Here is a 23,860-nt window from a genome sequence, read left to right as displayed (position 1 = left end):
AGCAGAATTAATAAGTCATCACCCATTTCACTAAGTCCAACATTTGTGATCGCTTGAAGGTTAAACTATACAATGTATTAGCTTGTTCTAAATGAATCTAGCAAGCGTTAGCTCACATACAGTGTGCGTGTTTGTTAGTTTGTCTCAGATGGGATTTTGTCTTTGTTCGTTTCTGTGTCTTTCAGAGCGTGTGCGTGCCTGTCTGTCTCGCTTTCTTCCATCAGGATTCTTTTAATCCCATTCTCTTCCTCTAATCCATCTTTCACCCTCTCTTCCTCCCATAGTCTCGTGCCCTTTTCTCCCTCCTCTCCTCCCTCCTTTCTTCTCTCCCCTCTCTCTCTCTTTACTTACTCGATCGCTGCTGTCTGCATAGCGAGGAACTGTGTCTTCCACGCGCATGTGATTCACTTGGCAGCTACTTGAGGTAAACACGTTGGGCTGGACAGACGCCTCGGTCCCGGTCCGGAGGAGCAGGTTGACGTGGGTGGGCCCTGCTCAGGTCCCAGCGTCAGAACGGGCATCAACGCCAGACACTTGGCCAGATGGTCCAGAGTCAAGCTCTCGTCGCTGTTCATCAAATGAAAGACTCACTCCTCACCATGGCCCCCAGCATCATGTCACAGTGGAACTAGAGAAAATTAGCACCTAATTATAGGCTCCTCTCTGTGAGAAGAATGGTGCTGGTGCTTGTGGTGTGTGTCAGCGTGTGGAGGCTGGCGGCTTGACTCACAGAGGGGCTGTGGGACTTGTAGACCACGCAGAGGACACACAGAAGGCCACGGAGGAGACACAGGTGATCGCACACACTCGCATATGTGCAGTGGGGACCCACACAAGCGAGAGGCTAAAACTCCCTCCGTTCTGCTTGATTTGGGCCACAGCAGGGTCTCCCTCCACCCCACGACGATGCCACAACAGAAACCGCTTGTGTTCCATCTATCTCTGATCCAACAGGATTAATTACACACACACTATGAAAGCTGATGCCTCTGGTTTCCATGCTCCGCAGGCTCCCTTGTGCTGAGGATGAAGTAGTTAATCTTCACCGGGAACAATGGAGATTTTGCTCTGGTGGATTTAGGTTGGTACTTAGATCTAGAGGAGAGTTTGACTATGCTGCCATCTTGTGATTGCATCTGGACAAATACGGGATGTTAATGAGGAGACTGAATGAATACCCTTGATTATGTTTTTAGTCCACTGCTAAGTGATGTTGAATTGATGTCAAAGTAATAATGTGATCCAATGTGCAACAGATACTGGCAGGATATCCAGTTGACAGACTCTGTGAGCAAGCGACAATATCCCAACGGCTGCTCAGACAGAACAACCAATGGTGGTCGCGAAATAGCGGCATTATGAAACTGTGAAAATCGAAGAAACGCCTTCCTCTGAAGTTGTGAGGTTCTGCCAGCGAGTGAGAAATCAAACAAATGCAATCGCTTTTCTCTGAAAAGTTAGCCATTAAATCTTTATTAGGTCTGCAAAGACTTACCGAAAATAGGTTAATATAACAAAAAATTCATTCTTCATTCTTAAAGCATACAAAACCATAGTATAATACTGTCAATTACTCCAGCGTCTCTGAACATGTCGATTGATGTCACTCTCTTACAACACAACAGAACACAGAGAGATTCTTAAGGACCTAGTAAATCATCACTCAAAGACTCGTAAACCACACTGTTTCCCTTTACATCGCTCTGAACATGAATGCAAACTTGCGATTGTAATTTCCGGAGTTAATGCAAAACCTTGGCACAATAGATAATTCTTTCATCAAGAAAACGGCAAACGGCAAATGTCTTGGCGGGTTTTAGTGCGTGTGAGCCTTGTGAACCGCGGAAGAGCAAGGAACAGCGAGGGTCGGCGGAGGGTTGCTGGATGGGGGAGGGGAGGGCCACTGGTGCAGCTTGCTTTTAGGACGCAACCACCTTGTAAGGGCTGCCGGGGACGCTGTCGTCGCCCCATTTGACGATGACGGTGTAGTTGCCCTTGTCCTTGACTGTGTAGGTGACGTTGTATAACTTGTTGCCCATGTGCTTGACGTACACCTCCTCGCAAGGGGTATGAGGTCCATGCACGCCCACCATCAGCATGTTGGTACCTGAAGGAGAAGTGTGGGATTTAATGGTGCACAGGTGTATTGGCTTTAAATGCCACAAATCAAAATGTTATACGAAATAAGGAAGTATAATGTAGGAGGTGTTGCTGGGCGAGAAAAACTACTATAGAGATTTCTCAACAGCTTCTGTACTTCTCGACTCTTCCCCCAGCATTTTACGGTAGATCTCTTTTCATTTTGTTATGGAGCCACAGCTTTAATGCTTCGTATACTCATACACTCATCAACCTTGTTTTCTTGTCAAATATCCAGCACCTTATTTAGAGCCAGATGTTTGGCATAAGCCAAAAAGAACCATATGGGTAGTGAATATAAATATATGTAGGCCTACTGTATATACATTTAGTAATGCACTATAACATTTGAAGGCGCTACTATGTCAGGGTTGTGTTTACAGTTTGTTCCTCTGTAAAAAAGTGGCTGAGAATCTTGTGTTTTCACTGTATGAAAAAAGCTCTGTGTGCGTCTTTTATCTTCCTACCTGCTTTGCTGCAGTCAACTGTAAAATTGTTTTTCTGTCCAACAGCAGCCTTGGACAGCCCTGTTCCGAGACAAACCACCATGCTCGCATCCGATGTCAGTTTTGTTGAGGTGGTGGAAGACGAGGAGCTGGAGCTGTAGGCACCGCCCACTTTGGAGGTCTTGGTGACTGTTTCAACCAAGACGGACGAAGTCTCATGGAGGCTGTGTCCCCCAGAGAGCCGGGCTCCTGTGGGCGAGGCGGAGTGTGAGGTTATTGAAAGCCAGTAAAACCTTTGCTAATACAGGAAAAAATCTCCAATAAAGTGAACTTCCAGGACTCTTAGGATTTCCTCTCATTCTTTGGAGTACTTTGATGCCACATACATTTTAAAACCAACAGGAAATGTCAGCAAGAATGTCGATATAAGTGCCAGAAGGAGGAATCTTTTATGTGAGATGGACACTGGGCAGCATGAACAAAGATGACATAACATTTCCCACACTTTTTGTCAGAGGAAAGTTTGTTAGTCTGTTTCATAATCGAGACACTTGTCATGTGAGATCCACGGATCAGATGGGAGAGCGACTGTCGAGCAGACCTGTGACTTTAGCTTTGAACGGGCTGCCCACTATGTGCTGTGGTCCTCCGTATTTGATGGTGATGAGATAGTTGCCGGGTGCCATGGGTGTGTAGTTGATCTTGTATCCTTCAGGGCACTCGCGACAGTCCATCTTGACCTTGGACGGCCCGTCGATGTTGACCGACAGAGTGGCGGAGCCTGCGTTGCACGTGTTGACCACAAACTCCGAGGATGCACCTGGAAGGAGGAGGGCAAAGCAGAAAAAAAAGTTAAAATGACTTAAAACAAAAACAAATAAAGAAATCACAAGCGATCCACGCTGAATTATCTTGAAATATAACACATATTAGTACAAGTGGCGGTGACATCTACCTGTGGTTCCACCCATCAGTCCGGGACCATGGGCCGTCACCATGCCTGGATCTCCAACCAGTCCCGGGTCGCCCACTCGCACATTAAAGGGGCTCCCTGGGATGTGGCATCCGTTGAACTTGACGTCAATGGAGTGAACTCCATTCTCGCGTGGGATGAAGCGGATTGCATTCTTGTCTGAACACACATCACAAGTAGATTTATTATATTTGATTTCATTAATGCTATTTGGTGACACAAAGTGATGTCGGTGCGTACCGCTGTCAAGCTCGGTGACATAGCATTCCTCCGACGAGCCAGCGGGCGTGTGGACTTTGGCGTCAACCACACCTCGAGCCCCATTGCGCTGCACCATGAAGGATGCCTCCTGGTTTACCTTCAAGTCCTTCTCCTACAAACGACAGGGAGGAATATGATAGGAGCATGTGTGCGTGGATGTGTGTGTGTGTGTGTGTGTGTGTGTGTGTGTGTGTGCCAACACCTCGAGGCACACGTAGAGGGTGACTCATCTTGCCTCAACGCAAATAGGTTGAGCATTTGCGTTTGAGAGGCTGAAAAGGTCAGAGTTTACAGCGAGGCGTTTAGTGCTTTAACCCTACGGGCAGGCGAGCGGTCCTACCAGACATAAGAGGCAGTGTGGCATTGCAAACGTTGGCCTGATATTGCACTTCAACTGGCTTCTAGTGGTAGAAAAGCACTGCGAAGTGGCATTTCAGTCAGCTAAAAATACATGTTTTTTTTTTGCATTGTTGGCTGTTTGTGATGGAAACTATAAAGGAAAATAAAAGAAGCTGTGAAGTGAGGAGAGCAATATTGTGAGCTATCACAGGTATCTTTGAAGGTGTCTTTATATTCCGCTCAATGTGTTCTTGCTTTTGTCCTCTCAGAGGGAAAAACAATCACGTAGACTCGCTGACTGCCCACACAGAGCACAGCTTGTGTTGTACGACTTTGGAAAGGCACAGTTAATCCAGCCCTTCGTCACTCGCCAGCATCCCAGTATTACAGTCCTTGATACTGCTCCAACACCGGCATTCAATTACACTTCAAGGGCAAAGCGCTATTAGACACAAACACAGAAATATCTACAGCACTACCTTACATGCAATTCTTAACCACAACATTTTGTTGCTGTGCATGTTTTCTTCAGTTGTTTTGTGTAACAAATGAATGTGACTTGGAGTCGTCAGCCCTTGTGTGTGTGTGTGTGTGTGTGCCTATGTGCATCGTCGCACCTGAAGGCTTGTTACAGTGAGCCTGCGGGCCTCGTCTGACAGCGTAGCAATTGGAACGATGAACGGGCTGTCGGGGATGTGCTCGTTGTTGAATTTGATTGACACCTCGTAGTCACCTGGGGAAGCAGACAGGTCATGTACTTTCACCATCAAACAAACTAAAGGAAGTCTGGAGATATCTCTGAAAAGTTTTGCAATTTAGAGACCAGAAAACACAACTTCAGAGGCAACTTCTGCATTTGAGGGGCAACTAAAAGGTTTACCTGGTTCTTTCACTATGTAGGAGACGCCGCAGGAGCCGTCCTTCCTGTCCTCAAAGGTGATTTCAGCCTTGCTGGGGCCCTCTACAGCGATAGACAGACCGCCAGCACCTGCCTCCCTCGTCCAGATGCTAAATTCAGCTGTGAGTGGGTGAAACAAAGGCATCGACATTCAATGAAACATTCAAATGAATTTCCTGAACAGTATTTGCAGAAACAGATTCAAGTACAAAAGGTGAACTTACAAGGCGCTGCAGCCACGCCTCTTTCCAGGCCGGGTCCACCCGCACGGACTTTGTGTGATCCCCCCTCCCCCATTGGCCCCACAGTAAACTGGAAGGGGCTACCGGGGACATGCTGGTCTCTGTACTTGACGTTGACGGTGTGCGGTCCCATCTCCTGGGGGATGAAGCGCACGCTGTAGGTGCTGCTCCCTCCATCCACTATGTCAGCATCCACCGTTTTCCCACTGGGGCTGGTGACCTGAGCCGTCATGGCCTGAGAGCCACTCTCAGCAACTGAGACATAGGCAAAGGATGTATAACTATATATATATATCCTTGAGAGGACAGATAAAACTGAAGTATTCAAGTTTTCATGTTTTAAACATTTGATTTGGACTCTCACCCTCAGGTCTGGCAGTGATGCCAGCAAAGCTGCTGAGGCTTTCTCTGCCCAAAAAGTCTCCAAAAACATCCCTGAAGGGGCTTCCTCCTCCGCCCAACTGGGTGCTTTCCTCCACTCGGACCTCCCGTTTGGTCTCTCCACCGCGCGTTTTGCTTATCTCCGTGCGCTCGGTGCGCGTGTAGGTGTGGCTGCTGCGGGTGAAAGTCCTGGTCAGCCTCTCCTGAGCCGAAACCATCTGGAACCAGTTTCCTACACGGGGGGGAGGGGGGGGGGGATCCAGTGAGAACACAAACGTGTGAGCATTTATTGTACGACAGTTGACCTCTGCCCTCCAACCAGCTCGGACTGGCTGCTGGACTCACCTGGTATCTTGAGGTTAAGGCCGCACGTGCTGCCGACTGAGGCAATCGAAGAGGCCTGTCTCTTTCTAGTAATGCTCTCCTTCATCCTTCCTTCTCCGGTCACCTTCACTGTGAAAGGACTTCCTGGTGGGCACAAACAAAATAAAGACATTTATTTCATTTTAGGTTGTAAAATGTTTTCTTTTTTTGTTTGTATGTCAAATTAAAAGAATCTTACCTGGGATATGTTTTTCGGCAAACTTGATGTTAACAATGTAGCTCCCAGGTTCTGTTGGACAGTACGTGACTCTGCATGTCCCGTCCTCCACATCTTCGCAGTTGATGTCCACTTTGCTCGGACCCTCGATTGACAATGCTAGACCTCCATAACCTAAACGAAAAAGTGGAGGGAAGTTGAAAAAGTATGTGTTGCCTTTTTTATTTTTTCCCAACCATGTTTACCATTTAGGTCAAATGAAACGCCTCTGGATCTTACCTGCGTTCCTCGTATCCACAAAGAATTCTGCCATTTCTAATGTGTGTGCCTCCACCAGGCCTTTCCCGAAAGCCTTTACCCTGCTGGCCTCGCCAATCTCTGACTGCCCAACCATGATTTTAAAAGGGCTGTTGGCCACGTGTACCCCGTTCTTCCTCACGCTAACTTCATGCTCTCCAACCTCCTTCGGTGTGAAAGAAATACCTGCGAACATAACATTTTTTTTTATAAGAAAGAGAAGCAGTAAAATGAAATGTAAATGCATTCATAAACCTGTCAACTTCTTCCTGTTACTTTCTGGCAGGTGAATATCTCACCGAGGTGTCTGTTGGGCAGTGTCTTGAGCAGGCAGGGCTCCTCGTTGCCCGATGGTGCTCTGATACTGGCAGTCAGAGAGCTCAGATCAGTCTCTGCAATCTTCAAGGACACGTCAGCCGCCGTGCCGACATTCAGCTGTGACGTCCTGGTTATGGCATCATCCCCTTGATACAAAGACAAGGGGTTTAGATATCTGTCAACCCCTCAAAGCCTCATTTATAACGTAGACACCCCCTCTAAAATACATCAACAGCATAAATAGTTCCATTCGAGAAATGATTAATTCCTCACCGGTGACCTTCGCCGTAAAGGGACTGCCAGAAATGTGCTTGTTGTCAAACTTGACGATGACGTTGTAGTCTCCAGGAGCTGTGGGCAGGTAGGAAACAGTGCAAGTACCGTCTTTGTTGTCCTTGCACGTGATCTCGGCCTTTGAGGGACCCTCCACTGCCAGAGACAGACCACCTGAGAGGGAGCAAACCAACAACCATATTTTTTTACTTTTCTGCAGTGTAGTAATTGTTTACTCCACAGATACATTAGCAAATAGCAAATATCTCTGGGGAAGTACGGTTTAGTACCTTCTCCTGCGTTCTTGGTGACCACAGTGAAAGTGGCAGCCCTGTTGACCATGCCGTAACTCAGACCCGGACCATAAGCTGTCACCACGCCACTGTTCACAGCATCCACAAAGAACTGCAGAGGGCTTCCTAAAGGTGCAGAATAATTGCCAAGACAGTGAAACTGAGAACTGTAAAATGTATTTACTGCATTTAGACAACAGAATATTAATAACGTTCATTTTATGGTTCCCACTGTTCTAAGGTGCTTTGTTTCCGACCTGGAATGTGGTTGCCGTCATATTTGATGTCCATCTCATGCAGACCTCTCTCTGTGGGCTGGTACTTTATTGTGATGGTGCCATCCTTGTTGTCGGTGATGTGTGGGCGGCCAGTCTTGCCTGAAGGCATCCTCACCTCACCTACAAAACAGAGCCGCTTGGTGAAATGTCAGTGATCCAAAAAATATCTTTTGTGGGTGTGTGAGCGGAATTTTCTTTCCGTTTGAGTGCTGTTTGTCACACCTGTGATTTCCCCTTGCTGTGGCATGAAGGGAACGAGGAAGTTAACCGGACGGAAGAGAGGGTCCACAGTATCGCGGGGAACAACCGGCTCATTTGATGCCTGCCAAGTCAGAGCGAAGAAAAATGGTGTTCACCATAACAGAACATCGGAACAAGAATGCTCTGAGCACACAACTGTGGCAGCTGGCTGAATCCTCCTTTACTTACCACCACATGGAAGGGGCTCTTGGGGATGTTCTGTCCTCCAAATCGGATGGTAATAACATATTTTCCAGGTTCAGGGGCGGTGTAGTAAATGTCAAAGGTCCCATCACGATTTTCCACCACATCCATGTCCAGCTCCATCCCTTGTGGGGTCTGCACCTTACAGGTCACTTTGCCTTTCCCAGCAGCTTTGGCGTCCACTGTGATAACAGTATCCTCGGAGGTCTGCAGCTTCTGCAGACTTGCTGTTAAGGACAGAGGGGGAATTCAAATTAAGAATGAGAGCTGCGTAATAAATGCACAGATTTTACCATTTTCATGTACCATAGAAATAAAAAGTTACTCACAAACGCCATGTCCTCCGATTGAAACTGGAAGGAAACAATGCAGATTTTGAATATAAATATAAAGATGCTACAATTACACGATATTATTTGCATTTATTTATTGAATCGATGAATCCACCTGTGAGGTGACATTTGCTGGCGTCTCCTGTGGGCAGGGACTGGATGCGGTAAGGGGAGTATGGGATCTCATCTCCTCCGTATTTGATGGTGATGGTGTAGGGGCCTGTAGAGTCTGGTACATAGGAGACAGTGTAGGTGCCGTCCCTGTTGTCCTGGATGGTGGCATTCTTTGGCTTTCCCTCAGGGTCCTGTCAATAGAAAACATTAAGGTTATTTTAAATGGTAACTCATATATTATTTTTACATTTTTTAAAAGGTAGCTGAACCCACCAGAATCTGCACAGTGAGCAGTCCTTCTCCGGCATCGCGGGCATCAATGGTGAACTCAACTGGAAGGCTTGCAGGCACACCTTTTGTGTCTAGACCAGGACCACTAGCGCGCACTTTACTGGCATCATGTCCAGGCTGAGACATTACCTTGAATGGACTGCGGAAGGAAAATATCAAGAATAATTACTAACCCCGGACGGAGAAAATAAAAAAACGTTGCACAACTGATCTTTTTTTAAAATCCAGCCAGGCGGAGCACAACCTGAATTAACACATTTCTGCATATGCTCACTGCATGGCTTTATTTTCCCCCCCTAACATCTTCTATACCTGTGTGGGACTTCCTGATCTGCATATTTGACAGCTACAGTGTAAGGACCATCCTGGGCTGGGGTGTAGTGAACTGTGTGGGTGCCGTCGCCGTTGTTCTTCACACCTACTGGCTCCACGGTACCTGGACATGAGACATTTTGGAAAGAGTCACACACCTCCGACTTGCTGTTATTTGTCACCTAGGAGCAGGCGAGACAACCCGCATTTCCTCACCTGTTGGGCCGTAGAGTTTGACGTCCAGTGGGGCCTGTCCGGCCTTTGTACAATCGGCCGTGAAAGCCTGAGGAACATGGGCTCTCACTCCGCCGCCCAGACCGGGACCTGAGCACTTGACCTTGCTGGGGTCCACGGGGTCCTTCACTGGAACACGGAAGGGACTGCCAGGGATCGGGTGACCTCCGTAGTTGATGTTGACATCATAGTCTCCGGTAGTGAAGGGGATGTACTCCACACTGCAGCTGCCATCTTTATTGTCCTTGCAGGATATTTTTGCCTCTGAGGCTCCCTCAATAGTCAGGCCCAGGCCTCCCGTACCAGCTCCCCTGAGAGAGAACACTTTTATTGTATTCCTCATTTTAGATTCCCACAAATATCTCCTTCAAATGTGATCGAAGGTTACCTGGTCTCCACAGTGAAGCAGTTGGGCTTGTTGGTGATTCCTCCCTCCAGGCCTGGTCCATAGGCCCGGACCCGGGTCGGATCACACCCCTCCACGACTGACACTCTGAAGGGACTCTTGGGCACTGGCGCCTCGTCATACTGCACCTCGATCATATGCATTCCTGCACACGAACAGATGGCAGTTCAATGTCTGATGTCATAGCGCTGTGCCTGAATAGTTTCCCAGCAAGCAAATGTTTTCTGTTATTGCCTCTTGCTTTTAATTATGAGCCAGACAACTTCCCTTTAAGGGAGATAAACATCTGTTTATTTATTAAAGACGCCATCTATGGCGCAGACACTCTGGTGAACGTACACTGCATTACATCTGTTCCCGATTCATTATTCCGTTACAACATTTTCCTGACTGAGCGCTCTCAGTAGTAGTATGTGCCAGATTCCCAGCAGCACGACTGTGATATTAGAGCATGTCTTGTGGTGGAGAAGTGCTCTGTGATCTCTTTGCTTTGTGTTATAGTTCTCTATTAATATCCTCTGTCATTCCCTTGCTGTATAGCTGTGTGCAGGCAGCCTTTAGCACACATACCTGCCTTGTTAAGAGATTCTATTCCTCAGCCCACTATTTATAAAACAGAGCCTGTCTGCCTCTCTACCTCCCTGGCCCTCACATCATTGCTCCAATGCATCATTCTGTATTTATACCCCTCTATTTCTTTCTTTTCCCACTCTCCTGCTTTGTTCCCAAATGGCACCCAACACGAGCACCTGTTAGTGATTACTCAGTCTGTCCCAGACAGCCTGCCTGGAATAAAACCTATATCAATCCTTAGCAGACATTTTTTTAATGTCACAAATTGGATATATATATATATATATGGATCTTAAATTCCTTATTGTTGTTTGATGCCGTTGTGCCATTATGATCCTATAATTGTGTGCATTAACACCATTAAATGACATAAAGTAACATTGTTTCCCTACCATCCTCGAATGCTGTGTACTCCACTCTGTAGGTACCGTCTCCCTTGTCAGTGATGAAGGTTTCAGTGGTGGTGCCGGAAGGGCTGATTATGTGAACCTTCACATGGTTTCCTCCAACCTTTTTGAGGGCGCGAGCATCAACGATGAAGTGGGTTGTCACTTCTCTGAGGACTCCTAGAAGCAGAAAAGCCCTTCAGGTGATTTGTTTTATGACCATTTTAAGACCAAAGACATTGTAAATCCTTTAGATTTGTGAGCCTTCTGAACTAGTTGGAACACTACGTATTCAGGCTGTAACTAACATTTCATATAATTCATAATAGCTTGTGTCTTTACGACCAAAGTCCAAATCTAAAATTGGAATTAGAATGATATTGGGACGGAGAAAAGCATATGCAGATGTTTTAAATCTTTCCAGATAAATGACTTCAAGAGATTTTTCTATCAAACAAAAAATCAATAAATTTCAGCCCTGGTGCACAACCTCGGACGCATTGCAGCTCATTATAAGTTTATGTGTTTGATTTTTTTTTTTTTTTACCTCTGGGCTCCACTCCTGGTCCATAGACATGCACCCCGCTGGTGTCCACAGAGGGCTCGACCTGCAGGACTTTGGGAAACTGTGGAATCATCTGGCCACCGTACTTGATCGTGATGGTGTGTGTGCCATGGAAGGGTGGGATGTATGTAACAGAGAAGGTCCCCTCTGCAGTTTTCTGGATGTGCACTTCCGCCTTTGACCCGGTCTCTGACACAATCTCAATGGTGAGCTCGGCATCGCCGGCCCGGGTGCAGTCCACGGTGAAGGTCGCCGGTTCTCCCGCCTTGGCCTTCTCCAGCCCCGGGCCGCTAGCCGTCACCTTGCTGGGGTCCAAGGCTGGGCGCACTGCGGCCTTGAAGGGAGAGCCGGGGATGTGCTTCTCAGCAAACAGGATGTTGATGGCGTACTCGCCGGGCTCAGTGGGCAGATAGAACACTGAGCATGTGCCGTCGCCATTGTCCTGACACTCGATCTTCGCTTCACAGGGGCCCTCCACAGTCAGGCCCAGCCCGCCTGCACCGGCTCCCTTTGTGTCAATAGTGAATGGAGCTGGTTTACCCACAATGCCTCCCTTCAGGCCTGGGCCAAAGGCTCGCACCTGTGATGCAACAGGGGTCGGGTCAGTTTTAAAGGTGCAGTTTAGACAACATCAGACATGTCTGTTCCGTTTCATGAGCCTCAAGTAAGTAAAGGAGCATAGAACGTTTACCTTTGAAGGATCAGCAGGCATCACTGCTTCAACTGCAAAAGGGCTCCCCATCACCGGGTTGCCGTCATAGCTGACATCCACCTTGTACTGCCCCTCCTCTGGGGGAATGTACTTCACACCGTGGGTGCCTTTGGCTTTGTCTGATTCCAGCTTGCATGGAATTGGTCGGCCTGAGGGTGAGGTCATCTTCACACCCACATTGCCCTGTCCGCCAGCGCCCTTTGTGTTAACCGTGAACTCCTGATCTTTTCCAACCTCCACTTCTGCAAGAGGGATTAATAACACTTTGATGTGGGGAAATCTATTATTTCATGGTAAATGCTGGTATATCATATTTTTGTGTTTGTAACTTACTGGTGTCTAATCCCTCCACTTTCACCTTTCCAATGTCCAGAGGTGGCGCCACTGTGATGTGGAACGGGCTCTTGGGAATGGGATCTCCTCCATGAGTGACCGTAATAGCCATGTTACCCTGGAAAAACGCGGGAGGGAGTATTAATATTGATCGATTGTGAATAATCCTGTTCTAATGCTAATGGCTTCAGGGCCCATTGTAGTGTACCTGTTGCAAAGCCGTGTACTTGACAGTGTAGGAGTAATCGTGGTTATCGATAATCTCAAAGTCACGGACTGCCTCTCCTGGGCCTGATGCTGCAAAGTTCACCCCAGGTTTGGCCTTGCCAGCTCCCTTTGTGTAGATAATGAAGTGGGTTGGAGTTCCCACCTCCACTCCTGAAACAATTTTTTTTGTTTTTTTGTTATTACATTAAAATATTGTAGTGCCTATAAAGTTTGGTGTTGTTGTTGACGGATCTCACCTGTCTTGTTGAGTCCAGGGCCCTCGGCCCTCACCTTACCGGCATCGTGGGAAGGATCCACTTTCACTTTGAATGGACTGATGGGAATTTCCTGATAAAAGCAAATCAAAAATCAATCCTAATAAGTGACATAAGAGTAAATACAATTCAAAAAACCCTTTTACAAAACTCATCAGTCTTGCTTTCGATGAAAACTGTGTTCTTACCTGCTCGGCAAACAGCACCATGATGGTATACCGGCCTGCACCCGGGGGAGTGTACTTGACGGTGAAGGTGTCATTGTCATTTTTGATGATGTCAAATTCAATGTCTGCCTCGGCCGGGCCGACCACCCCTGGGGCACACTTGATTCCAATGCTGATGTCCCCTAATGGTGCATAGCAATGAGCAGAGATCAAGAGGGTCAAAAATAGACAATCTGAACAAAGGCTCCACTGCCACAAGCTTTATCTTACAGTAAGTAAATTTAAACACAGTAAGTAAATTTAAAATTCAACATTGCCAGTTAATCTGCACGGCTTTAGTCATTTTATAAATTCTATGCTTTGTATTGTTCTATATCCACACGGTTAGGCACTTATTTTATGAAGAGTTTTTGAAACCACTCACACCATCTCGTAGAACATGCTCACCTTGACCAGCTTCCCCACAGTCCACCGTGAAGTATGTTGGCTCGTTAGCCTTGAGCCCCGTTTTCTCCACTCCAGGCCCATAGACCTTGACTTTGTCTGGATGACAACCCTCTCCAACCAGCACCTACCGAATTCACAGTGCACATGAGACAAAAGTACAACTGCCGCAGTCCTCTCACTTTATCCATCTTTGAGTATGATTATATTAAATTGACTGAATGTTAAGGTCTGTATTTGTGCATTAACATGTGTCTTACCCTGAAGGGACTGCTGGGCACATTGACGTCCCCCCAGGTGATGATGATGGTGTGCTTCATGGGCTTGACAGGGGTGTACACACACAGAAATGTGCCGTCTCCCTTGTCAGTGATCTTGATGTCGATGGTGCAGCCTTCAGCGTCCTTGGTGGATTAAAAGAACTGTCAGCTCTGCTCTCTGCATGCATTATCAATGATGTGCTCCTGTAAATAAACAATGAAGGTTTTACTGTAACTCTTCATACCTGTGCGGAAATCTTGAGGTGACCCTTTCCAGCCATGCGAGCATCAATGGTGAATTCAGTTGGTTTGTTCACAATGACGCCAGCTGGTCTTAGGCCCGGACCATATGCTTTCACCTGCAACATTTTATCGTTTTAATGTAATTTTTTAGAATATGATCATTTAACAACTGCAACCTGCCTTTATTTACTTGTATAAACTGGTATATAATACAGTGAGTGGGAATGACCTTCTCGGGGAAGACGTCATTGGCAGCAGGAAGGATGTGGGCCATGAAGGGGCTGTCCTTGATGTCCTCGTCATCACAGACGACGTGGACAGCGTAGTCACCGGCCTCAGTGGGCCAGTAGCGCACATCACAGGAGCCATCACCCTTATCATCACACTCAATTTTGGCCTGGGATGGGCCTTCGATGGAGAAGCCTAAACGTCAAAAGAATTCAAACATACAAATTTAGCACGATGTCTTATCCACTTTACCTCTAAGAAAAAAGTTGAACTTTTGAATAGGACTCACCTAAAGTTCCAACTTCAGTGCCGATGGCTTCTACCACAAAGTCAGCAGATTTTCCCACCATGCCGGTCTTCAGACCAGGACCCCAGGCCCTCACCTTCTGAAAACCTGCCTCTTTTCCCACCTCCACTTCGAAGGGGCTGTGGAGCACAAGGTTACACGATATTAACTAGCACCAATCTGCATTGCATGTAATGAGTAGCTAAAGGCAGCAATTGATCCCTACCTGCGTGGGATGGGCTGGCCTCCCCAGGTGATGCTGACTGTGTATTTACCAGGCTTAAGAGGGTAATATTCACATTCATAGACGCCATTTCCTGCCTCTCGCACTTTCACTTGCTCCTCTGCACCAGCTGAGGATAGATAATAATCAAAAAGGTGAGACATTTTAAGCACTTTTTCATGCGAATACCCTTCAGAAAAAAAACCCAAAAATATATGAGCTGTCCAACTCACTTGGTCCTTTGACTGAGACGCTCAGCGATCCACTGCCGGCTCCCTTGGTGAAAACTTTGAAGTCTGCCACCTCCTTTACTCTCACGCCTTTAGGCTGAAGGCCTCTGCCTGTGGCCCGGCAGGCATTGGGGTTTATTGCTGAAAGGAAAAACATCAAGTGTGAAAGAGAGAAATATTTAGCAAAGCAAATGGCATCGGAGAGTAGCCTGCAGTTGACAGCAATGTTAGTAGCAAACACATTAAAATGTCCAATTTTACAGGGATTCCTTAAAGCTTGACTGACAGGACCTGCAAATGAGAGAGATGCTTTCTGCAGCACATATAACACACAGTGCAGAATGTTGACGGTTGTTGGATTTTGAAACATTTGCGAGCACCAAGGGAGCGTCTGACAACATTTCAGTAAGTCAAAATGTTGATTGCAGGCTTAAACTGAATGTTGGATGATGCCATTTTTTATGATAGAAGAAACAAACATGTCGAGAGCACAAGCAAAGATATTCAACGGAGAAGAATAAAGTAGGCCGAGATGCAATGTGCAACAATCTGTAAATTTTTTGTACCACATTGCATCTCATCCCTCTCTGAACATAACAAAACCATCAAGCTGCATGACGCAAGAAGACGAGCGGGCGGGCGACCAAGCACGGCATTGAACCGCGGCATCCGAATCATGAAACAAGCACAGAGGGCGTCTGCAGGGCACGGCATAAGGAAAGTTTTCGGGGGGGATATGGCTGAGCCATGGGCACAAGCTCCTCCCAGCAAGCCATACTAACTTGGGCGGCCAGGCTTTTGGGGGGGTACCCCCTTCCCACCCTTTGCTCCGGGAAGGGTGCGCACTGACTGAGGGACTATCTGCAGTGGAGCTCCAGTGGGAGGAGCAATGGGCAGAGCTAGAAATGACAGATAGGAAGGGTTATGGTCTGTACTGAGTGGTATGTTCCCTGGGAGAACGATGACTTGTGATGGATAGATCCCCTCGACACTAAAAGCATGAAAAGAAATCTGATTTGTCTGACAGTAATTTACAACAGCGACAGATGGCTCACCCTCTGTGATGTTGACGGTGAATGGGCTCCTGGGGATCTCCTGGCCTCCAAACAGCACGTGGATGGTGTGAGGCCCTTCCAGCATGGGGCGATAGGTGCAGCGGAAAACACTGTCGCCCTTGTTCTCCAGGAGTAGCTCCACCGTGTCCTTTTTGCCCTGAGGATCAACGATTACCACACTGACGTCGCCATTACCAGCACCTGAGTGAGAGGGTAAAATGATCACTTAATGAATTGCAAGCCTTTCACCAGACCATATTCTAGTTTTATGTGCAGTGGTTGAATTGTCCATGCTAACCAGCTGTGTAGATGTCAAAGTAGGTGGGTTTGTTCGCCACATTGCCGTTAGTGTCCAGGCCTGGTCCCCTGGCATGGACTTTGCTGGAGTCGCCCATGTCCCTCGCCACATTCACTGTGTATGGACTCTTGTCAATGTCCTGACCTGCAAACAGCACTTTCACCTTAAGAGAAAAAAAGGCAAGAAAAAGTTAAGATCCTTTAAATAGAGCGGTTTGTTCATGCTGTGCTGAGTGACGTGTTGATGTTAATGTTTTACCTTGTGAACACCTTCAACTTTAGGAACATAAGTGACAGTGTAGGATCCGGTTTTCTCCCTGTTGGGTTTAACCTTAGCCTGGAGTACAAGACAAGTAAAAGAGGCTTGGATTAAATGAGACGCTACGCTTGTTGAAGTTGAAAATGAGCAGGATTATCTGCTAGCTGTACGCTAAATTCACTCCTCTATCAGTTATAACTTACCTCCTCTTTGTGTCCCTCAGGATCCTCCACATAGACCAGGACCTCGCCACTGCCAGCTTCCAGAGTATCCACAGTGAACACGGCTGGTTGCAGCACCTTATTGCCGTGAGGCTCAATACCTGTCAAGTATGACAAATTATGGGGTCATATATTCTGCAAGGTTTGGAGCAACTTTATTAGTAACAGGCGTAACATTATTAGCAACAGGCGAACACATTTATCACGAACTGTTGCAAACTGTGCAGGTGTCCGTGGCTACTCTTGGGCTACGTACCAGGCCCATAGGCTTTGGCTTTGTTTGGGAAAAGCTGTTTGGGCTTGAGAGAAGCGCCAGGCTTCAGCTTTGCCTTAGGGAACTGAGACAGGTAGGTCATCACTGAGTGCTCGTCCACATCTGGGTCCACAATTTCCTCAGGGGCAATCACCTAGAGTGCAGAAAGACAACCAGCAAAAAAAGAAAAAAGGTTCATAGTGTGCGTAATAAAGTTAAGTTTCACAACATCACAAACACCCTAACTTATGTTTCCACGTTTACATTGATTATCTTTATACAACTTTCCCTTATCAAGCATTGCGTGCTTCAATTCAACAACTTATTCCCCCCCCCCCCCCCCCCCCCCCCCACCTACGGCTCCCCTTGCCCCTCCAGCACTTGTTTACCTGTCTATCACAGCGCGGCACAACGCACACTGGTTATATTTAACCCCAGAACAGCAGGGTTACAGGTTGTTGCCCTCAATAACCCAGACAGGTGGATTAATCTTGAGCCAGACCTTTCCAACATCTCCTTAACACCAGCACTCTGTACACCAGCCCCCAGGGGTGCAGAGCCATGCCAGGCTCTGCCTGACTATCTCATCAATGCTTAAGACAAACAAGTAAACAACTCCAGAACATATACGCGGCCGTAGAGTCTTACAAACAGGACTGGAAATTATGCATTGTGCCTCGGTGGGCACATTTACACCTCTGTTTCGCAAAGTAAAATCTATTACGCCTCCACAGTCAGAAATCTAAATGAAAGTTTTTATTTGCATATGTGTCTTGGCGCTTGCTTTAAACTGCTTTGAAATGATTGGTGCTTGCTGAAGGTCTACCCACTGAATATAAACTATGTTTCCATTTAAAACTTACTTATCTTGTTGCATTGTCCTATGAGATCAACTCCGCACATCTAAGACCCAGTTGAGCTGAAGCAACGTAAAACAGCCAGTTGTTACATCTATCATGCGACTTACCTGAGGCACACCCAGCCAATCGTCAGCCTGTTGCATGGCTTCTTTAGCATTCTCCACAGGCTTGTTTGGATCCCAGTCAGACCAATCAGGACACAAACCTAAAACAAAAAAGGACCGTTACACAATTCATCAAAGACGAATGCAGTAATATGCTGCTGTTGCTATAATAAGGCCACTTGGGCTGCCACTACTATCTGGCTAACACCTCCAAGTACAACATTGCATGACCTTACCCACGCTGCACCGCTCCTGTGAACCCGCAATGTGCAACAATGGAGGTATCTCGACTGTTCAAAGGCTCGAGGCGCTCTGGCACTTTCACTGTGGCTAAAGCTGAGCACACCACTAATGCCTAAATTGGATTAGTTTTGCAGATGGAGTGGCCAGTTGCTCAAAAGGCCCCTACAGGCGCACCGCGGAATACTGTGACCAAATTAATATAGACACAGGGCCCCCAGTATTAACAGGGATGAGTTTTACCTGAGTCTGCCAGGCAGAAGTGAGCGATAAAATCTGTGTAGAGCTGACAGTTGGGAGGCACCAGGGTGGGCCTTGATTCTATTGGAATTCAATATTCTTCAAAATGATGTCAGCACTGCAAAGCAACAGCTTCATGGCTCATAACGCAACATCACTGTTATACAAAAGGAGGCGGGCGCATGCTGTTAATGTTGAATCTGAAAATATTTATATAGTAGCAGAAGATGTGTCCGTCTATCAAATATTGGTTTCTTCCTGGTCTGGTAATTTAACTTTTTGTGTATATTTGTATCTAATTTAAATTTAAAGGCGCTTCTGTGTTCACTTTCGTCCGTAACCCTGCTGTTTGTTATTAGCCGATGAAACAACAGGACCTTGTATGGCCAGTGCTGAAGAACAGTGTTTGAAAGATGCGTCTCAGTAGCTCAATGGCTTATATAAACACAGTTAAACAAAGTTGCTACTCCTCCACCTTTTGCAATGTGAAGCACAACCAGGAGAGGACTAGCATGTTCCGGTGTGGAATCTGCGGCCTGTACTGGCAGTGACTCAAACTGTGGCCTTTGGATCCGCGGCTTATAGGCACCTCCCTGTGACAGATAACTCTGCATTCTGATGGAGAGCCAAGCATCCCCCCTCGACAGAGGAGGAGGAATGGTGCCCAAATTTGGGAGTGTTTTGTAGCAGCGAGGCTATAAACACCAACACCGGACCTGGGCCTCAGGCCCCGAGGCAGTGAGAGTGAAAGCCTCAGTCATTGTGGGACAGCTGGCAGGGACGCCCCCCCCCTCCCCCATTCCCCCCCAGCCATTAGCAACCCTCTCTTCAATCCACTGACCCAACCTGCTCTCCAGAGACAGATTACACTGACTGAAATCTGAGTCTGGACATGTGTGTGTGTGTGGATGTGTGTGAGAGATTTACAGCCTTCCTTTCTAGTTAAAGGAGCAAAAGGAGGCAAAATCTCCTGAGAAGGTTCTACTGATGAAAGATACACTGACTGACGCATGCCTGACCTCAACCCCCATAGCAACCAGGGAAAACTGCTATACACAACAAGCCTCTCAACAGTCGCGGCATGAATTGTGACTCAGCACTTACTCGGCCTGTGCACTCAGCAGATGCTACTACACACGCTTCTTACCAGGGGCACAGTTGTCGACTAGGGCTCCCAGAGCTTTGCCATCCCGCCAGTCACGGTTGAAGTTGTTGATGGGCAGCTGGGGCACCTTGTTCTGAATCCAGCCCAACAGGCGCTGCTTGGGGGTCAGCTTCTTAGTCTCCTCTTCATCCTCGTCGTCCCACATGGGCATGGAGATAGAGTAGTGGAGGATGAGAGTCCAGATAAGACCCAGGATCAGCTTTAGATTCCCATCCACGATGGCTTTGCTATCTGTGGTTGGACAGTAGAGACAAAAGTGTTCGTGAGGATTTATTACTTCCAAAAGAGCTTAGAAAATGCCGTGTGAACAACAGCATATGACGGGTTACTTGTTGTAAATCTCCCAGCTGTATTTTCATTGTCCCTTGAGGGGAGATTTGGGCAATCTACAAGGACATTAGTTTGCATTGTGTATATTGTCTTCACGAATAGAGACACCCCAAAGCTCAACCGAAATAAATCAAGTCCTTGTATATGGACGTAAATGTATTATATTAGAATAGTCTTTCCTTGCTGTTCGGCACAGTTGACCAGAAGTATAAACAATGATGATTGACTGCTGAGGAGGCAAGAATCTAATGCTCCCTCGAGCCCCTTTCTCAGCTGCTGGCTGAGGACCCCGGACAATCTGTCATCCAGTCAAAATGGCCCTCTGAAGACAGTGACAGCTGAGGACATACGGAAGTGGATCCCACTCTACATAAACACCACTTAGATTTCAATTATGTCCAAAACTTCTAGAGCTAGAGCGAGGTCAGTCAAATCAGTGGAGATTAGATTCATTGACGGTGAGCGTGCAGCTCATTCCCCGGAGTTCTATGAGGAAAAGTTAGCAAAACAAGCCATTTCAAATCCAAACCAATTTAGGGTACCAGCCATTTAGAAGAACCTCTGGGGAACGCTTGTCTGTGATGTTTTATCGACTAATCTTGTGTGATACACGCCACTTAATTGAGTACGACTTTAATAACAAAGGGACCTCGACGGCAGCTATTTATCACAAGACTGTTTTATTGAGCGTATTTATCTGTTCATAGATGAGGTCCTCCTATCAGAGTTTGAATGGCACGGGCAGGTGGTACGGAATGGCACAGTGCGGTTGTAATCCTTCAGTGTCCGGATCTAATGGCAACTGTGTGCTCAAAGAGACATCTTTCAAGAGGTATCCATTGACACACTGTGACACATGTGCTACTAAGCCTGTGGGGAATCCTTTTTCCGTGTCTTTGGATCCCTGAGACATTATCTTAAGAGGTCTGGGTTGACCCACTAGAGCCGCTTGGAGGGAGACGGCAGGAGGGGCTGAAATGCCAGGACTTCTATTATCACGCCCTATTTCTGTCAAAACGGTCTGTCCTGGTGTGTGTCTGCACAGCCCCCACATTGACATATTAAGTTCTCGACACACTGTCCTGGACACACACCCTGCCGACTTTGAGTTGGTATCTATGCTAGCGGACCATTGCCCCTCCGGGAGCAATAGGAAATTTGAGCTTGCCGTAATCCACCACAGTAACATCACACACTCTCAGTATATTCAGGTGGACAAACTGTGGCCTTCACAGTCCACCGGCCAAAGCTTCAGCTGCGCCGGGAATTTCAGTCGAGTGGCAGGGTCATTAGTCACCAAAACAGAAAAATACTGTCAAAGTTTGAATAACTGGTGTAAAACTAAACCGTAACTCTTCATCTTTCAACGTGTGTGTGCTTTTTGTGTTGGGAGACCAGTTTCCCCTCAGTCATCAAAGTTTAGAGAGAAGGCATTGGGCTCACTCTGGTGGAGTCAAGACTTCTTCTGGTGACACTGTCGGATGTGACACATTTCCGCAACAGTTTATTGTAACTTCAGCTATCTGCACCACAGTCTGATCCCTAAATCCCTCCAGAGTTAATCCTCACCTCACCGGAGCTGTTGATGGCCACGGACAGCAACGGGCTGTCAGCAAAGAGGCCCGGTGAGTCTATCTGACCTCTGACCGGACACAGATAAGAGTGCATGTGTGTGTTTGTGCCTGTTTGTGTACCGGGTGCGTTATGCGTGTGTGGTTGCTGTCCACATGTACATATAAATTGTGTCATTCCCATTAGCACAGGCCTAGTGAATTTCAAGCCCAGTTAGTGTCTAGTAAATATCGCTGCAGCAGGAATAGACCTAAGTATACAGTGGAGCCACCAGTCCTACTACTCCCCTGACACAAGTAAATGACCTCAGTGATGCCCGGTCTGCAGTAACTTTCCAATAAGCTGTTGACCTCAGCTCAATGCAGCATTCCAGAGGCGAAGGTGCTGACAGGCCCAACTGTGTTTACCTGAGGGGGGGGGGGGGGTGCTACAATCCTACTGTAACCGCCATACGCATTCTGCACAGAGCAGCAGCCATGTAAGTATGGCACGCTCTCAAGCTGTGATCTGTTCTGAAAACACCTGTCAACCAATCACAGCAAAGTATCTTTCTTTCTGTATCTTTACAAAGTGAATCATTCTTGTTGCTATAATAATGCGCTAAATGGTTTATACAGCTCCTTTAAAATTATTTAAAAAAAATATATATATATATATATATTGAAGTTTGTAGCTGTCCTGGTCAATATTTTACACACTGTCAATAATCATAAAGGCCTCCTTTTTTTTTATAACTACCTAATAATAACATGGCTCTTTTGGTTGTTTAATGGTTGGCCACATTTCCCCACTGTGTTGTTTCTACAAGTCTTACCAATAGAGACCAGTTTGATGTGTTCTCTGTCCAGGAACTCGAGCGCCACGGACACGTTCTCCAGTTTCATCTGACGGAAGTTGGGTCTGGAGTGGCTCTTTCTGTACATTTTCTTCTGGCTCAACACTTCGAGGAGCGAAATCAGCTTCAGCCCATCGGTAAAATCCCTCTGCAGGTCGGTGACGGTCTTGTTGACGCACTTGAGGTGCTCGTTGCACCACCTGGTGAAGGTGTTCTGCTGGATCTTCTTCCACGGCGCGTCCTCGGCTAGGTCCTTCTCCGTGGCCGGCATCTCGTCGTCCTCCTCGTCCCCGAAGTCGGTGGCCTGGTAGTACTGTGGAGGCAGCTGGTCGTCGTAGTTATTGCTCATCATGTTGGCGTTGTCCGACTCCAGTTTTATACCTCGCTGACACTTACGTGTTTAATTGTGCGCTCAGCAGCGCAAAAAAAAAACTTTAGCGGCTCGATGGCAAGCGCGCTCCCGCGGCGGGGGGGGGGGGGGGGGGGGGGGAGTTCAAACTTGAGGGAGTTCAAAAAGCCGCCTGGAGATTTTTCAGATGTACTCGCGAAGAAACAACTCTAGGTCTGGACAGTGATCGATTCAAATATCCAATTTTTTTTTAATTGGCACCCTCTCGACAAGTAGTCGTCCTCTATTATGGCCCCGAGAAAAATGTCTCCTTTTCTTTTCTTTTTTTTTGGTTCGGAAAATGGGATCTCGGTGGCAGGTGAGCTGGAGCGGCAGTGTTAAAGTTGACACTGAGCGTGTATAAGTTGTATGTGGAGAGAGCAAAAAGTTTGCTTTATATATAAGGAGCCGCGGGGGAGGGGGGGGGCGTCACTCTGTGGTCATGGTCTATTTGCTGGTCGGTGAGGATAACCCGAGTCGGGGTCGGTTTACGGGGAGGATGCGCCAGTGATTGGCCAGAACACCAGGCAGCGCAACAGTTGCGGCATGCGCTTTATTTTTAGGCTCTCCAATTCGAGAGGCTGAGGATGGGGTGGGGGGGTAGCACTTAACTGATTGTTGCGAATGTGTGTCATGCTCAGGATCCAAATGGCTGAACAATTGGGCTAAGAAAAGAAAGTGTCGCTCAACAGACGTTGCGGCTTAATTGGAGTCCGCACATTAATCGATATCACTGATGCCTTGGCGATGAAACATTTTAATAAGGGATGAAGTCACCTTGCTAAAGACTGCGCTGCGCGTGTGTTTCACCGTTATGGTGAAATGCAATGTCTGTCGAGGGTTAGGGTTATGGAAAGATGCTTGAGAACTTTGCAAAAGCTCATGTCTCCGCAGCATTACAGGTCATTTAAATCACAATTTTTTGCCCAGGGAGCAATTAGGGGTACTAGGTGTCTTGCTCATGGACGCTACAACATGGGGCAGCTGGGGCTCCAACCACCAACCTTGCAGGTCCCGGTGTACCCTCTCTACCCCTGCGCCACAAGCCAAGCAAAACTATAGTAATTCAATTTTAGGAAAATTATTCAACTTTGTCC

General features: G+C 47.2%; 1 protein-coding gene across 2 annotated transcripts; it reads right to left on the bottom strand.

The window, feature by feature from the left end:
- Window positions 1–1,443: 1,443 nt before the first annotated feature.
- Window positions 1,444–23,140, bottom strand: LOC120809378 (filamin-C). Of its 2 annotated transcripts, XM_040163125.2 has the most exons (47): window positions 22,355–23,140; window positions 19,621–19,869; window positions 17,997–18,094; window positions 17,033–17,183; window positions 16,759–16,877; window positions 16,556–16,633; window positions 16,298–16,460; window positions 16,000–16,200; window positions 15,727–15,843; window positions 14,948–15,085; window positions 14,718–14,844; window positions 14,495–14,631; window positions 14,207–14,400; window positions 13,980–14,093; window positions 13,735–13,878; window positions 13,478–13,601; window positions 13,052–13,212; window positions 12,846–12,936; window positions 12,590–12,759; window positions 12,382–12,499; window positions 12,028–12,290; window positions 11,319–11,916; window positions 10,778–10,951; window positions 9,795–9,957; window positions 9,389–9,717; window positions 9,173–9,296; window positions 8,843–8,999; window positions 8,571–8,760; window positions 8,453–8,476; window positions 8,109–8,350; window positions 7,902–8,001; window positions 7,659–7,799; window positions 7,399–7,527; window positions 7,109–7,282; window positions 6,817–6,981; window positions 6,500–6,703; window positions 6,242–6,394; window positions 6,025–6,147; window positions 5,663–5,911; window positions 5,281–5,553; window positions 5,039–5,176; window positions 4,776–4,891; window positions 3,799–3,931; window positions 3,541–3,717; window positions 3,187–3,405; window positions 2,607–2,834; window positions 1,444–2,107 (listed from the first exon to the last, which is right to left on the bottom strand). In XM_040163125.2, exons 1-47 carry the CDS (start codon window positions 22,725–22,727, stop codon window positions 1,920–1,922), a joined length of 8,241 nt encoding a protein of 2,746 aa, XP_040019059.2. In that variant the 5' UTR covers window positions 22,728–23,140; the 3' UTR covers window positions 1,444–1,919. The 2 variants fall into 2 exon arrangements, with proteins under 2 accessions (XP_040019059.2, XP_040019060.2); XM_040163126.2 differs by lacking the exon at window positions 15,727–15,843.
- Between the last annotated feature and the right edge of the window lie 720 nt (window positions 23,141–23,860).

This window comes from Gasterosteus aculeatus, chromosome X (assembly GCF_964276395.1).
Source record: "Gasterosteus aculeatus chromosome X, fGasAcu3.hap1.1, whole genome shotgun sequence".
NCBI classification, from domain to species: domain Eukaryota; kingdom Metazoa; phylum Chordata; class Actinopteri; order Perciformes; family Gasterosteidae; genus Gasterosteus; species Gasterosteus aculeatus.
Note: the sequence above shows the minus strand (reverse complement) of the source record. Positions and strands in the feature narration are given on the sequence as shown.